Source organism: Schistosoma haematobium, chromosome 4, assembly GCF_000699445.3.
Source record: "Schistosoma haematobium chromosome 4, whole genome shotgun sequence".
In the NCBI taxonomy this organism is placed as follows: domain Eukaryota; kingdom Metazoa; phylum Platyhelminthes; class Trematoda; order Strigeidida; family Schistosomatidae; genus Schistosoma; species Schistosoma haematobium.
Genome location: NC_067199.1, coordinates 39,577,794 through 39,595,950, shown reverse-complemented (window position 1 = coordinate 39,595,950; position 18,157 = coordinate 39,577,794). Strand labels below are relative to the sequence as shown.

General features: G+C 36.9%; 1 protein-coding gene across 1 annotated transcript; it reads left to right on the top strand.

Annotated features, from left to right (window-relative positions):
* Positions 1-2,472: 2,472 nt before the first annotated feature.
* On the top strand, positions 2,473-15,261 carry L2HGDH (L-2-hydroxyglutarate dehydrogenase, mitochondrial). Its single transcript, XM_051216380.1, has 6 exons — positions 2,473-2,632; positions 2,669-2,779; positions 2,817-2,977; positions 6,451-11,793; positions 12,954-13,084; positions 15,232-15,261. Exon 4 carries the CDS (start codon positions 6,564-6,566, stop codon positions 7,917-7,919), a length of 1,356 nt encoding a protein of 451 aa, XP_051066970.1. The 5' UTR covers positions 2,473-2,632; positions 2,669-2,779; positions 2,817-2,977; positions 6,451-6,563; the 3' UTR covers positions 7,920-11,793; positions 12,954-13,084; positions 15,232-15,261.
* The last annotated feature ends 2,896 nt before the right edge of the window (positions 15,262-18,157 follow it).

Sequence of the window (18,157 nt, the reverse complement as noted above, 5' to 3'; positions counted from 1 at the left end):
AGTGACGTGCAACAGACGGTTGTGTTCGTTGGCTACGGTTGCCATTAACTCGTACCGGCTGAAAACTTTTTCCGAAACGCTTTTTGCGTCGGTCGGTTTAGAGTTGGGAACATTGAGGGGTTTTATGCAATTTCTAGAAGATTTTCCGTACTGATTATGATACTGTGATGCGTCCCACTTATATTGACAAAAGTAGTATATAATGCGGGTCAGAAGTGTAATGTCTGGCAGCAGAAGATGGGGAAGATCAAGAAAGGAAGAACGGGATCAGAAAGCAATTAGCATAGAAATACAAGAACAATAAAGTCCGAGACAATTGTTGAACATTTTGCAAACTAAATATTATGGTATGGTTTTTCTATTTTACCAATTAACTCTATAATTTTGTGCTAAATATAATTCGGTTGTCCTCACCTGTGTTCTCCTTCACTGCAATACCAGCACCAATTTGGGTTTTCTGTATCGCGTGATCTAGAGACATATCTTTTGCGTGAAGTACTTCGCGGAGTTCGCAAACGTTTACGGACATTATAAAGTCGAAGGTAAATTGTCAGCGTATGATACAGTTCTGTAATGTCATTCTGTGTCGCCTGAGATTTTTATTTGGCTGAAAAACCTCGAAGTTGGAAGAGTTGGTGATTTCTGAAACTCAGTTCCCAGAGATCACCAGTAAACATACTAGGTGTGACGTACCTGTTGAATTCGCGTGGTAGTGCCTTTACTACTGCGAGGAAATGTGCACGTCTATCGGTCACCCCTTGCTTGTAGAAGATGGCCTCTGCGTAGCAGAATCAGGATTCGATGTTGCGTGGCCAAAAGGGCATTAGTTGAAATGAAGGTGGAGTCACATTCTTGAACTCAATTACCATAGGTGTCTGTTCTGTCATGTCGAACGTGAGGTACAAGAACCAACCAAGAAAAACAATATCCAAAACCACAACAAAATACCTTAATATATAAAATCTATAGTAAAGCGATGACATTTAAAGTTCCAAAAAGGAACGGACTCACAGCTTGCAAGTTGGTGTACCAGATCACGTCGGGCTCACTAATAGAGACGCCATAGGTATTTGTATTTTAACAACACTTTAACCAGTAACAGCTTCTATGGGTCGTGCCCACACAGTGATATCAAAAGACAGAAGCGAGGATGGTCAAAGATATATTTGATATGCTATCAATATATCGAGAAACGACTGGTCTAACTGGCTAGCGGTTGCGGAAGTTGAGCAAAGAATTCTCGCTCGTGATCTGGTGCGGATGCATGACCGAACGTCTTCAGCTAGGTGAATCCATTAAAACCAATGTGGTGAGGATCCAACGTCGAAGACTTACATAGACATTGATTTGGAGATTTATTTAGCGCTATGGCACAAAGCTGAAGTCAGCTAATATTGCGTTTTTATTTCAAATTACTGTTAGCATTGTGAAAATTTTGTACCATGTGGCAAAATTTAACAAAACAGACTTTGGTTTTTCAGATTATTTTCTTCTTCTCTATTCTAACGACTGAAACAAAATGATTGATTATGAAGTTGAAGCCCAATCGACGTCAATTGTTTCATCCAATGTATATAGATTGAAAATGACAAAAATTTACAAACTGACTTGTGGCCAGGAAACGAGTCACTTTAAAAAAAGTTTATCACTTCCTTTAATTTAGTTCACTTTGTAATAATTATGTACAAAAATACCAAACTTTAAATGCAGTGATGCGCATGCTTTGACAGTGATGTATATCATAGGTTTCCAGTTGTTATCTTGAATTGTGTTGTGATCACCAATTTGGGTACTGAGGATCGTAATTTTGTGTTAGTCATACACCTTCAAGTTTCATTAAACCTGAAATTTGTTTCACTGGACTCAGTGTATCTTGCTGACAGCGGGAATCAGCGATATACTGTTTCGAGTAAAATAACATGCATTCGCTTCACAGAACATGAAATTCCTGCGGTCTTGTGGGTTTACTGCTGGTACAGACAGCGAGGATATAGTCACTCTTGTCTACGACTCCACGTCATCTATCAACTTTACCATTAGTTTTGGGTGTCATGTAAGCACTGAAGTGGTATTTCAAAAAGCAAAATGGTGGTGAATTTGGTCACGTGAAGTGATCATCTCTCTGATAACACTGTCATTCCAACGTTTGGTTCGAAAATCTGCCACTGAAAAGCGTTTAGCAAGTTTTTTTGACTGCAATTCTAAAATCCTAGTTAATAAATAAAAACGAACGATCGCATTGAAGCAGACGATGATACTAGGAGTTGACTTGAGACACATGCAGTGTTGTGGAGTGTGAATTAGAATCCGAAAGAGAAAATAAAAACGAAAAAATTACCCAGTCACTTAACCAGCTCATAGAATGCATTTTTATTTACAGCAAAAGTGCATGGCAAGTAAAATGTCACAAGGACCCAGCCAAATAGTTTATCAAGGTCATTGGATAGAGGTTTTTGATCATTATTAAGATCAGTGAGGAACATTGAACATCACTCAAATTCGTTCCATGAAGGTTCAACCTCGTACTACCGTAACACGTGGTATCAGCATGTGTGCTTTCCATCTGAGAGTATTTATTCTAGCCCATATTTGGGATATAGAATCACACGGTTGTTACAATAACAATAAACAGGTAAAGTGTTAACCGTTAGCGTAACTTTGATGTAAGCTTGGAGGTCACAACAACCTATGTTCCACACAGATCAGCATTTTTGTTGATCTACAAAGCGATCGACAGTTGGAAATAATTGTAATATTTGAATTCACGAGTTGATCTAAGGTAGATCACCATTGGTAACCTGGAAGTACTTGTATAGGAACTCTCAGCGTTGCTCATCAACAATTACTCACGTGTGACTCGAGCGCACTGTCAACTTGATAAAAGTATGCATTGCGGTTTAGAATACGAAGGTCCGAAATGTGAGATATTCAATCAATAATGCGTAACGCATTTAAAATCTCACGCTACGGTTTTCGAGTGAATATATGCTAAACATTATTTGCAGTCCTAATTTCGAATTCCAAATGTCAGATTCTCTGAATCTCACACTCGTTACTTATAATTGCTGTCGACTGCCTTTTTATTTAATAAAAGTTCATTATATTTCTTTACTCAGTTGTCTGCTCACTCCCTTTTTTAAAAGTTCAGTCACACTTCCCACATTCCTTCCTCCTGTTTCGTGGTCAGTGAGAAAACAACATTGTTATAGGATTTAATTTGTCATACAGATGGTACACTAGAACTGTTAACATGATAACGGCAACCCCAAAGTATGTGAAAGCTATAGTCAGGACAAGGACAACTTGGCTCTAATCTTCATCCGTTCCTAAACGTTAAAATAACAATTTGATTAGTACAATAATTAAAGGGGTTATAGTTACTAAGTGGAACGCACAAACATACTAACCAGTATTATGTGTCTTATCGAAATCAATGGAAATTTTGGGTCACGCTAATATGATAGGATCATGTCCTTGAATTGGCAGGTCACATCAATAGGGTTAGTCTACAGACACATTAGACCAGATTGACGTAATGGGAGCTTAAGCAACTATTTGATTGGCTAGCAATGGAAATAAATAACAATTGTATCCTGAACATATGTGTCTGTGAAATAATTCGCAGCCTTCCGTATTAAGAATAGGAGTTCAGTCAAACTTCTTTAGTCCTTGCAATTTGTCGTACTGTGAAGATCCTGTCTCTTTAAATGTACGAACGGGTGCTCATATTATGTGTTCTGGTAGGGAATTCCTGAAATTCACTGCTCGGTGCGAGAAACGGGGCTCCAGACGTAGATGCCTCTGTCTAAATCTTTGAAATTTATTCTCAGATGATCAATACTAGGTGGAAGGGAAGATAACTAATTAATGCCAAGATCATCGATTAGTATACGGTAAGCCAGTATGAGATCACGTAAACTGCGGTAAGATAATGAGAGTAGGTTGAGGCTTCTCAGTCTGACTTCGTAAGATAAGTCAAAGAAAACTATCATTTTGACCCCTAGCCGTTGCACTTATTCCAACATATTCACCTCATACTTGGATCAAAGACTTGCTTCTTGAATCTCGTATTCCAAAGGCGATCCTCGAAGTGGGGGATAGTGTCCCAAACATTGCTTTCAAGTAATAATGATAGCACGTAGGACCCTGAAACATTTGACTACGGTGGCGTCCCAGTTACTCGGAATCTTAAGGTCATTGCTCGTTATGACCCCTAGATCTTTAGGTAACTTTCATTTATTGTGTAGTGGTATGAATCGTCATAATTATTTATTTGTATCATCACATTTGTTAAAGCTAACTTCTAATGATCACTCATCTATCCACTCAACAAGTGGATTGAGGTCATTCTGTAAGATTATTCTGACATACTGCATATTGGTCTACAAATCCTGATGTCTGCGATTTGTAGTACAGATAACTTTGCAGTAGTTGGCAAGTCATTATCATGAAGTAAAAAAAGAAAGGGACCGGGGATTGTACCATCTTACAGATTCCCACGTTATTGGAGCCTGGTTTAACCGTACCCGTTGTCTCCTGTCACTTATCCCGTTTATGAATTCTTAATAGATATCAAAGCCCTGGTGAGAGACCTTGCCAAAGGCTTTACTTAGATCTATAACAATTGCGTCTACTGGAATATTTCTCTTGTAATGAACAGATTTGTCAAACAAGATAGGTCATTCTTAAAACCATGATATTCCCTACATAGATTTTTCTCTTCCACATAATCTAAAATAGTCATCCGAATAATTTCTTTCATTAGTTTGACAGTAACACTGGATAGACTAACGAGTCAATATTTACCAAGTCTCTCCTCGCTTTATGAACGGGACTAATTATTACGTTCTTCCGGTCTGCTGAAAGTTCGTGATGCTGCAAAGACGTATTAAACAGTATCGCCAGAGGTCCTGCAATTACATATTTCAGGGCTTTCATTATCCTATGATGACTGTCGTCAGGACTGCTGGGATTATCTGGTTTGAGATGTCAAATTAATCGCAAGATAGTTCCTTTCTCAATAACTACAGTCTCCATCGACAGGCTTCCATTATAACTTATTATTGGTCTTTCACCATTTTCGGTAGGAAAAATACTAAAATATTCTGATAAAGTTCAGCTTTTATAATATCATTTCTTGTCAATTTCAACGGATTTTTCGAACCACAAGCAGTAGGATTTCATCACTTATGTGAGGTCACCCGTTTTTGTATAAGAACAACATTTCCGGACTGTTTTCACAAACCCTAAACAATTTTTTCTCATATAAATGTCTAGCTTTATCGGCGCTTTGTAAGGGTTCGTAGTCTCGGCACACGAGAGCAAGTTGGTTACATTCAAATCCATCCTACACCTCGTAGTCTCATAGTAAGTGGATCTGTATTGTTCAGAGCCTGCAAAAATAAACATACTTCTATGCCTTTTCCAAATTCTAGGAACTTTCTTGACCTGTTTAGTTATCCATAATGAATAGTTATTTAGTTTATGTGGTACTAAGCATGGTACAAAATGGGCGTAACTAAGCTGAGGGTACCTATAAATATGGCCATGCTTCTTCAGTTGATGTGCTAGTACTTGCTAACCAGTCCGTTGTTCAGCTTACTACTGAACTGCCAATATTTCACGATAAAAATGTAGTACTTTCGTAACTGACACAAATTTGACGTGACAATGAAAAGTTATGTATGGACTTTAGGGTTTTCATGACGAAATTCAACTATGATTCAAGAATAAATTTTACATAGGAATCTGATTAGTTATTTCATATATTTTGCTTCTGGCGCCTTCATATTTTTATGGGAAATCCATCCACCCATATGTCTAGAAAGCAACTTATATTGTAGTTGGTGTCGGTCAGTGAATAAAAGTCCCAAACCTAACTAGGAATAGTATAGGTACAATTATAAATCTGTTCGGGTCAGTATAGGGGTTGGAGATGGATATTACTACCTTTGACCTAACCACTGTTATGAATCCGGTGTTCATCTTATTGTGCTGATGCGGTATGGCAACCTGGACCGATGCACATATGTGCCTGGTCCTACGTTGTAGCTGACTGACTGGAGATGGATAATCTATATCCATTAGGACGGGTATGTCGTTGTTTTCTTCATTTTCAAAAAGTGACATAAAGGGGTCAACTGGTTTATTGATTACATGACTTCGGCTTAGAGTTTGCAATATTGTTGCTTACTTTCCCATATATTATTCATTTATAAAATCCGTTTTCTAATTGAATAAAAATGTTGAGAACTCGCTGTGGTTATCTTGAGCTCGTCCCTAAATTAAATTTTTACTATAAACCTTATTCAATCTACTAGTTTCGACTGACAGAGTGTCTTTGTCAGATGTTTTGCTATTAGTAATTGTTGACAACTATTATTAAACGCAAGTGTATTCTATGTATTTACTGAGTTTTCGGGTGGCTTCTCCCATTGTTTTCTGTTCCAGATTCTCTTGGATATATTGCTCTCCATAATTCCTTAGCATACGACGTACTTTCTGGTTAGACGCAAATCTACCAAAGGCTGAACGTTAAAACTTCCTTTTTTTACCAAATTAACATGTGGTTCACCAAACTTAAAAGTTTAAACCCTGTTTTGATATCCCAAACCTTTCGGAGTTCTACCAAAGCACATACTTTCGACATAGCCATTGTTGGAGGTGGGATTGTGGGTTTAGCAACGGCTCGTGAACTAACACTTCGGTTTCCAAAATTTCGGTTTGCCCTTCTGGAAAAAGAAGAAGAATTGGCGATGCATCAATCTGGCCATAACAGTGGTGTTATTCATGCAGGTATTTACTACACTCCTGGCTCTCTAAAAGCTAAGCTATGCGTTGAAGGTTTGAAGAAGTCATATGAATATTTTGAAGCAAACAATGTGCCTTACAAGAAATGTGGGAAATTAATCGTTGCAGTTGATGAACTTGAGCTTCCGCGTCTAGAAAAGCTGTACAGTTTTGCCCAGCAAAACGGTGTGCCCAATGTTTCTCACATTTCAGGTGATAAGATAAGAGAAATCGAACCTAACTGTGTTGGTTTAAAAGCAATTCATTCTCCTGAAACAGGTATAGTTGATTGGAGAACAGTAACTTTATCATATGCCAAAAATTTCGTTGCGTCTGGTGGGATTATTTATAATTCCTTTAAGGTAGGCGAAATTTCAGAAACGAGTGAAAATGTGGATTACCCTGTTTTGATCAAGAACGTTAATAGTGGGTCAAACAGTTCAGCTCATATTTCACAAATCACATGCAAGTATGTGATTACTTGTACAGGATTGCAGTCTGACCGTGTTGCTAAGATGTCTGGGTGTTCTCCAAATCCTGTCATCATACCGTTTCGAGGTGATTATTTAGTTTTGAAATCTGAAAATTCCCCTTTAATAAATGGAAATGTATATCCTGTTCCTGATCCCCGTTTCCCGTTCTTGGGTGTCCACTTCACTCCACGTTTGGATGGATCCGTTTTGCTTGGTCCAAATGCTATCCTATCATTAAATCGGGAAGGTTATGGACGTTTCGATGTTAACTTCAAAGACTGCTTTGATCTCGCATCTAACCCTGGACTTCGGAAACTCATTTTCCGTTATTTACGTTTTGGTGTGAATGAAATAATTGATGGTTTATTTATTAATCGCCAGGTCAAGCGGCTTAAAATGTATGTACCTAGCTTAAGTGTTAAAGATGTCTCCAGAGGTCCATCTGGAATAAGAGCCCAAGCGATTGACTCAGATGGAACGTTAGTGGATGACTTTGTAATTCATTTTGGCGATGGCAAGATTGGTAAAAGAATTATGCATGTACGTAATGCACCATCGCCAGCCGCAACAGCCTCTTTGGCTATTGGTTGTGTGCTGGCCGATAAAGCACAAGAGTGCTTTGATTTACCTCTTAGCGAATCAAGAAGTTTTGTTTAGTGTCATGTGCACGTTCCTTGATGCAAATTTTGCCACTTCTGTTTTAATTTCTATTACCTAAAAGAACAAATGGCTCTTGTTTCCTGATCATTTACTTTAATTTTGCGTCTGTTGTCTTCTCAGGGAAATTGAACATTACTGAATTGTTTGTGGTTACTTTAATAATAATTCTCTCTCCTTTAAAGTATCTGGTCTGTATTATTACAAATGATCAAAAATTACAATAATTTAGATTACGAAGTAACAATTTTCATTTACCTTACTATATATTGTTCAGTTGATCTGTTAGTTCAACATTGTGTCGAACTGTGTTATTTTGTTGTAATTACTAGATATATGATACGGTATCGTAGACAATTATAGGTACGCTTGTAGTCGATAATTAATCTTAGTACAGAACTGTTCCTGTAAATCATTTTGTTTATTTGCGACCCTATTTTTTATACGTATAATATAGCCGACCAACCCAACACATCACATGTTTACAAATGAGTGTTATTATGAAAAGTATGCATATTTACAATCACTTGAAAAATGACCACTTATGTATTGAACATTAGTTACATGGTGTGGTCTTACGCTTTCCTTGTGATAATTCCGAAGTATTTGTATGGTATTTATTTAATAAACAGTGATGTGAAGAATTGTACTTGTTTATGCAGATAGCAGTTTATAACCTTCCCATTCTCATTTTAGCTATTTTAGTTTTAAACAAAAGAATATAATTTAAGATAACTACACACCTTCGTTACTGGGTAGTAACCAACATAATTTATTACTGCTAAATTTCCGTCTATCAAGTTGCAGTACCGCTACTCCATATATTAGACTTTAATCCCATTAGAAGCTTAATTCTCTTATTAAGTTTGCAGATATACCTTACTGAATAATCCCAACCAGTAAGAAACATAGCTTCGAGTTTTTTTCCCTCACTCGACTTTATTAACAGCAACACTGAGCCATTTAGTCTACTGTTCTCATTACAAGTTGTTCAAAAAATCCAACAGCAATCAGAACCAGACAAAAATGACATAAGTTACTATATACTGCAGTGCAAGGTCGTGTATGGAGGACAGCTGGCAGATGCATTCCAAGTAAGGACCGGAGTCAGACAAGGTTGTTCACTCTCCCCCTTCCTCTTTCTTCTGGTGGTCGACTGGATTATGAAGACCTCGACATCTGAAGGAAAACACGGCATACAATGGACAGCTCAGAATCAATTAGACGATTTGGACTTCGCAGATGACCTAGCCCTCCTATCACGTACACACGAACAGATGCAGATAAAGACAGCCAATGTAGCAGCAGTCTCTGCATCAGTAGGTCTCGGTATACACAAAGGGAAAACGAAGGTCCTCAAATGCAACTCGGAGAACAGCAATCCCATCACTCTTGATGGCGAAACTCTGGAAGATGTGGAATCCTTCACATACCTGGGAAGCATCATTGATAAACAAGGAGGTTCAGATGCAGACGTAAAAGCGAGGATTGGCAAAGCAAGGGCCGCATTCCTACATTTGAAGAACATATGGAACTCAAAACAACTTTCAACCAATATCAAAGTCACAATCTTCAATACGAACGTCAAGGCAGTTCTACTGTATGGAGCTGAAACTTAGAGAACTACAACAACCACCACCAAGAAGATACAAGTACTTATAAATGGTCGTCTACGCAAGATACTCAACATCCATTGGCCGGATACCATCATCAACAGCCTTCTCTGGGAGAGAACAAACAAGCTTCCAGCTGAAGAAATTACGAAAAAACGATGGAAATAGATAGGACATATATTACGCAAATAATCAAACTACATCACGAGGCAAGCTCTAACTTGGAATCCTGCAGGAAGGCGGAAAAGAGGAAGACCGAAGAACACATTACGTCGGATAACAGAAGCAGATATGAAAAGGATGAATAGGAACTGTAAGGAGCTGGAAAGGATTGCCCAGGACAGGGTTGGATGGAGAATGCTGGTGAGCGGTCTATGCTCCTTCACGAGGAGTAACAGGCGTAAGTAAGTACACGTACACGTTAGCATATAGTTCATTAAAAGTTCGTCTATGACATCCCGACGTTTTGAGTCAATAATGGAAATAATATGGTCAAAGTATACATATTTTTTGTTGTTTTTTGAGCCATAGTTCCGTCGTGCCCCTATTGTATCGTGTTTTACGTTAGTCATTGTTTACCTTTCCATATACTTTAATTAATTTGTTTCAATAATCAAACAAAACTCATGAGGTGTAACTCAGATTTCCATACTAACCAAGCCCCGCTATGGACCTAATATTTGTCGTTCATTTTATCCAGATACACTACGAAAAGTTGTTAGGCTAACAGATAAAAAGCTGGACTAAATTTGTTAATTTTTCATTACCGTCAATGATGATTCTCGAAGCCAGCCCTATTAAAGTAGTGCTTTCCAAACAGTCCAGCTGTAACAATAATGTAGAAATAGAAGTACATTGAAAATGGAAACAATGACCCGAATTAGAATCTGCTAGATACTCCGATCACCAGTTTGAAAAGCTAAAAGGCCATATCGATAAAAATTTTTAAATACTATTATATTGACGTGGGAAATAAATTCCTCATTGTTCTTTTTTGGCTTTTTGTATCACAAATCTGCGATGTGGAGAGGCGAACCACTACGAACGGATCACTTTAGAAAATGAAACATTTCTTTGTTAGTTATCGTATGGGAAAGTGGGAAATTTCGGGAGATAAATTCATAAGATGAATATGAAACGAAGACCACCAAATTTCATCGAAAAAAATACATAATCAGTGGAAAATATCTTTTTAAACATAAATAATGAACCGAACTAAATTTTTGCTTGGGAAGAATTGTATTGAGCAGTAATCCAATATCTCGTACTTTATAATACTGCATCAGATTACACTTGAAAATTCATGTAGACTGGTAGACGTATAGTTATTGACACCATTAACACCTCTCCTCCCTTGCTATTTTCTAATGAAATGAGTGTTTTTGTTGTTTGTAATTCCTCTCAAGTATTGTTTCTGTTTATCCTATTTCCCGTTCTCTATGTATCCTATAAGTTAGTGTCAAATTTAACTTTCATAGTCTGTCGTAACAGCCTCAATTTGTGAAATACCTGCAAAGCTTAAGGCGACTGTATTTTGTGAAAAGCATTTAAGTTGTTGAAAATATGTGCATGTGAAAAAGACGTACTGTATTGAACGAACATTCACGTAGTAAGGACGAATTTGTTTTTTAGTGCACAATTACACCGTGGTTCAGTAAATTGTAAAGATTATATGTTAAATACGTCATTTTCACAACTCTCAACTGTCGTTTACATCCTTTAAGATTCCTCTAATTCTATTCTCTTCAGTTCAACCTACTCCACTTTTGAATGGTGTTACATGCTGGTTACATCTGTCAATACAAGTAGCGTACACCTTAGTACTAGCAAATTGTACACTGTCTTATTGGAAATCTAATTTAGCTTGTATGGTACAATATATTCATAGGGCTTGGAAGGTACATCTCAAACGACAAGTGTTACAAATATATCCTAGGGTTAATATGGACTGAGATTTATGTGTAACAATGACTGGAAGTCTATCAGATAGTTATCGTTGCAGATTTTTTCTACTTTATGACTCATTTCTGATATGTACTTAACATATTGGTTACATTTTGTATCGTTGAATTAATTATGTCATGGGTTTTCGTGTGATGTAGTATTTGTGCAACGGAGTTGTTATTCAGCACGATACCAAAATAATAGTCGATAATCAATTGTCCCAGATGGCAGAATGAACCAACTTTTGGTGTGAAAAAACTAATAAATACTACTTGATGCAGCCACACCCAGCCCAAATGCGATACGGTGAAAAACAAGTAAGCTTTCATGTAATCAGTTCGATGGCACCATATTTTAGTTATTAAATCTGTGATCGGTGTAACGATGCACTTTTTTCGTTAGAACCTTATTCAGCTTACGATGTGTCCGTATACCATAAAAACATCTTTATTTCCCAGAAAACGCATCTAGTTTTATATACTGCACTTCGTTCCTTAACTATTTTTGGAGTGTAAATTTTTGCATTCGGAGTTGGACGTCAGGGACTTCATGCACCAATGCGATAGAAAATCAAGATTAACATTAGGTCAGCACATATAAGCGAACAATATGTTTTTCAGTAAAATATCAGACAATACTATGTCTCCTACATGTGTTGATCTGGTTTATGAAATAGCTTTTAACATTGTGTTATCTACATTAATCTTGTCGGGTTATGCTATTTAACGTTGAATTCTGTTAACGTATTCAATAATGCGGAAATGATTTTCTTATATATACAGAGATAGCGTCCCTTAGAAAATCATTACAATTCTGGAATTCATGTGCAGCTCGTTTGGCCCAGCTTAGAATTTCCCACTTATAGTGTAGTTAACGAGAACACAAGTGGGGACAACGGGATGTATCTGAATATAAAATTACGTAACATCTTAGTAAAATCTGAGGACCATGCAGTAAATACTTCATTTGCAAAATGTTGATCAATTGTCTCAAACTCAACTGTTCCTGTTGCAAATACCAGTTGATCGTTTCGGACTTCATTGTTCTTTTGTCTCCACACCGGTCATTTTCTGTTCTCGTTCTCCTTCCTTCGATCTTAACCTTCTTCCGCCAGACATTTCATTTTCGATTGATGATACATAATACTTACGTATGTGCACATCAGCAGCACACCACAATAGAACATTAATGCAAGAACAATACCATTGATTAGTTACTGAACAGGAATCCAATAATTCAAGTGGTGAACTTCAGTGTCATCCGTTGACCACATATTCTTAACCGACTTGATTTGATTCCATCGGTTACTCATAACTAACCTTGGAAACAACTTAAAATTGTTATTGATTAACAGATATTATGCAGCTGTTAATATATACTTTTACATAATGATTAATAGAGGTTTGAATTATTCTTTTCTTAATATTCAGCACTAAATTTTGATCAATCTTTGTTGATTTGTCTTCTTCATATGTAGATTGTTAAGATGCAACCAATTTGTCACATGCTTAACGGACTAGTTGGATTGTAGTTGCCACAGGTATACAGGGCGCTTGTTTCGTCCTATCTAGTGCTCGTTCTAGTGAAAACATTGACAATGAGATTCAAGTAAATTCAGCTGATAAGTTGTGACTTCCACTGTTAGTAGTAATTCATTTATTCTATATCTATTTTTAGTTATTGGCAATTTTTTTCCAAAGTTATTGAGATTTCCTGTTTTTTTGTACTCTTGTAAAAGCAATTATTCACACACAGCCGACTATTAAACTTACAATTAATTTCCAAAAATATTAAAGTTTTTTAAATAAGATATTCACCAGCTAGTTTTCCTTATTTTGACCCGATTATAACTAGTACATCAATACTAGCTGAACGACTACTGTTCTTTTTTAGAGCTAAATTCAGTGCTGACGTTTAGCTTTGTATTTTATTTGCAGGTAAAATTGACATTTTGGAGTAGAGTGTCACCTCACAGAAGTACATTCCGTAATGAAAAACAATTGATATCTGATAACCCTTAATGTTTACCAGTTTTTCACTTGATATTAGTCCATAATAGTAAAAAGTATGCAAAAGAAATAGTTTAAAATGATACAAGCATTTCCTAACATTCTTCCAATCTTCCTATTTTGAGGAAATCCCCAAAGTTCAATGGTCTTTCTCCAAGTTTGAGAACAAACACCAAAACCTAAGATTCTCAGTTTTCCGGACAAACAGTTAGTAACTAGTGCATTTCTTAAATCTTTTAAGACGAAATTACAATTAATAATAATAATTTTTAATATGATCATGAACTTCAGTCAGCATTACATTAAGGTTTTGTTTTAGTATGCAAATTAGACACGAGACAGAAGCCTCGGTTTCACAATTTTTTAAAAAGCTCACTCCATTCAGGTGAGTTGTTTGTACTGTGCACGACTTCGATTCCTGCTCGTGTTCAGCCTGACTACGGCTAGTTGTTTCTTTTAGACTAATAATGTAGAATGTAATGACAGGGACAAAGACGGATTACAGTTAGCAGTGTCAAACTTGGTGGGCTACCCTCGATCGACCTTTTATAGAAGGTTGAGGAAATTAAGATCCGATTTTGAGAGAAAGTCCCAGTTAACGGCCACTGAAAATAGAATTTTATTTATTTATTTGAATATTTAAATATTGGTACAACGGGACACCAAATACATATGCACCACATAATTCACTTGATTTCGTGCGGGCTATGATACTGCCCGAGTGCCCAGACCGAAGAACATGATTTTCTTAGGGGGCCACACCCCGAGCCTTCGGCCTTAATGTCTGATCCACAAGGCAGTGGAACAATGTCGGGAGATGCAGTCACATGGTAACCGGCGGCCAACAATTGGTTCATACGCCATTTGTTCTCTCAGAATTTCGGAGTCAATGTGCACCATTGGTTTGGAATCAGGGTTTTCCAACTATCCTAGGTGGATTCTGCATGTCCACCAACCCGGACATCCGATTTCCTTCCTCTAAATCTCGTAAACAACACCTTGAACGCGATAAGGCAGTGAATAGGACTTTCCTGGCACCTGCTGTATACGCGTGGCCATGTGAGAGCATTACGTGAGGGGGATCGGGCTCTCCCTACCCTCGGTCTTACCAGAGCATTTGGAGGCAATGACAACGAAAAATACAATTCAGTTGTAGAAGTAGGCCATATCGTAGCCACAGAGCAGTGTGGTAGTATTATCGAAGAATCCGCCACTGCCTCATGTATTTACGTCCATTATGCACCGAGTGCAGCAAACGTTATAGTCTAGGTTTCTTTATATATAAGTTGTTTATAAAATTCCAGGTGACCAGATTGTTTGAAATCGTAAGTGTTGATCTTCGGAGATCAACCGAAACATGTCTAGATTACGTGCTCACACCGGAACTAGCAATCACTTATACCTCACGTGGGACTAAAAGTAAAATAGGTATCAGCAAATACAGATTCTACAGGACAATTCAAAGTAAGTTCACATCACAGCCTAAATATGTTTATACATGTTCTGTGTTTAGGGTTCCGAAGTGCGACCTGTCCAGAGAACCAAATAACAAAAGCCATGAATACTGTGAGCCAGGTTTTCTTACACGATACAAGAGACAACGTAAATAAGCGTGGATGATTATCCAAAGAAAGGGGGAGCTAAATGCACTTTAGATCTGTCACTAAATACCGATTTCCGTATTTATATTAGTTTCTGACTAACATTTATTCTGATATAATTATTTCCTGTCTATCTTCTTTTCAGCTGGCTTCGCAGGTGTTGGCAGACCTAACTGTAAGTTTTTTATTCGGCAAACTTTATTGTTATACAATTGGTACGTAATCAACCTTTCACATGGCATTATGGATTCATACGCTGGACGATTGCTATGACATAGTGCATTTGTTGGTGAGACTATAATTTACGGACGACATTTGAGCGACGCTAAAGTTACCTTGAGAGTCCTCACGTAATTACTAGGACCAAATAAGGGTTATAAACCAGTGTGAGGAATTAGAATTATGATTTACAGTTGGTGCTTAGAGTTAGGAATTACACATAGGGTTTTTATCGCGCACTGATATCAGCTATAATGCCAAAACTCCGTTTAGCCAAATAAATGGGTGAATTTCGCACCGAAATCCGAGACCTGTTATCTTATACTTTGTTGGCTCGTCCATAAATTTGGCTGTTTTGAGACTATGCTTGTAGTGAGGAAGAGTATTTGTTTTCTTTTAGTAGAACACTGAAAGTTTACCATTAACTTGATATACTTATCCAAAGTGCATGAGCAATTATTAAGAACTAGACGAAGTTATGTATTAATGGGTAATTTGTACACTATTAAACTTAAATAAAGATTTTCATTTATAACACACCAGTCGTTTGATTACAGCAATGCTGATCTATCGCAACAGACAGGTTCTTGTCACCAACTATGGTTTAATTTATTTGGAACTGCGTTCATTCTGTGAAGTTTACTGAAAAGAATGGAATAGATGCGTAGAAATTCTTAGGTACTTATTATTAGTTCGCCACGATCTTCTGTGCTATCGGTGTTTCCGAATGCGGTATTTTAGACAGTCGATAAACGCGCTGAATGTCCCCAAAATGCGAAAGTATCGAGGTTTGATCACTGAACGCAGACGGGTTTCCTCAATGTTGTCGAAAATTCTGGGAAATATTAGGGAAAAACGTAAAATTTCGAAGAATTTCTCGAAAATTTAGAAGTTTGGGGTCTTTTAAGTAAATATAAGGCGTTTTTCCCAGTGTTAAAAGATTCTGCGGAAATATTTTGGGTTTTGTGCCATTTTCCCAAAATAGGGAGATTAAGTTATTTCCAAATATTTCCTTCATTTTTCCACTATAATTATCATTTTGTCTGAAAGAATGAACTTAATTATGCAAACGTGTGTAGTGAACCAAGAATATATCAATTCCAAAAAAATAATGATAAAGTTAAAACTTCCATAAATTGACGTATTTATATATAAAATATAACTTATACACACAAGAAAAATATACTGGACGTTACTTAAATTGTCAGAAATTGTCGTGTTTGAGTTTCATTTGGTCTAGTAATCCACAAGTATAAGTAGTTAATAATTCCAAACACAATTGTTTTAGTTCGAGATGAATATCTAGATAAAGCATAGTGAAAATAATAGCTTAGAATAGTTGCAAAATAAGTCTGTTCTAACTATTTTTACATACCTTCTTCAGAGTATACTGACTTAACACTGTGACACAAAATATATGAGAGAAAAGGAGAATACATGCATGCCAAAATAACAACAAAGGAAAGATAAGCATCGATTTACGATTGTCTATGAGAAAAATTTTTTTTCGTCGATTGATGTATGTAAACTACAGAATATGACGTGCACGTTGGTAATGTACAATGTGTTGCCAGACAGTGTTAAATGGATGTAGTTGAGCGCTACGCAAATGAAAATAAAGTCAATAATGGTGCCTTAAGTTGCCAATAATAAAGCATAAGAAATTGGGGTTCTTTGCCGAACTGCCTGAACGTGTTAAGAATGTAGGGTTATTGCTTGGTCCTTAATCATTCTCTGATTTCGTAGTAATTGATGGTAAAGACTGTTTCGGTATGATAGTATTTTCTTTGTCTTGATGATTCTCATAGAAAAAAGGAATAATTATATCTATATAGATACTTTCTTCATATTTTGTTAGTGATGAAATGTTTGCTTGTCCGTTTAATTACTGGGTAAGGTCCTTGGTAGGGTTATTCTGAACGCTTTTTAACAGCGTCGACTCAGACAAAGACAATTTTGCATGTTAGCAGGCGTCTGCCGTTCTGTACATGACTACTGTGTTCACGTGAAGGGATTGCTGTAAATTGTTGCACTGTTTGTAATAGACGGCTCGCAAAGCGAATTAGGTCAGTCGCTATTGTTGTATCTGTGTCAACCAGTTATCCTGGTAATATATGAAATGTACTATGGACTAGTTCGAATGACGTGCAACCAATATCTTCTTTGATGTTTGAGGGAGTTCCAAGAACTACGAGTAGTAAAGCGTCAATTCACTTCGATGTATCAACCTGTGCCATCAACGAGATTTTCATAATACACTTGTAGGTATTTATCATCAATTACCAAATACCAAACAAATCTGCTGATTTTGAAAGATCTTTTGTGCAAATCCACTCTATCCCCTTCGTTGTTCGTCACTATCCATATTTCCACATTGTTGGTATATAACAGAACAGAAAGCTAGGAAAATCACTACTGGAACTGTATCTTGTAAAACTCGATTATCAACTGTTTTTCACCCAAACAACTCAAAGTTACCCCTTACTGTTTGAATAAAGCTGAAATGTCGTTTATTCACTGAATCAAATGTATTGTGGTCTCAATACTGCTAAACTTATATAATCTCGTATCAGGAGCATTGTTAAATGCCTTTATGAAGTCGGTGAAAGTGACATCTATGGATTACTTTTGATCCCTCAACATTAATTGTCTTTTTTGTGCCACTAATTCGATTGTGGTACACGAATAACTCCCTGTGATGTCAAGCTGATTAAGTCTGAAAATATGTTGTCATTGTTTTGCGTAAGTTGTCGAGAAAGCGACTAGGTATGTGAAAGTCATTTTAAAGCCTAAAAAGTTCAACGAGCAACGGTATATCTCATTTGAAATATTGTCAACTTCAAATTACAGGC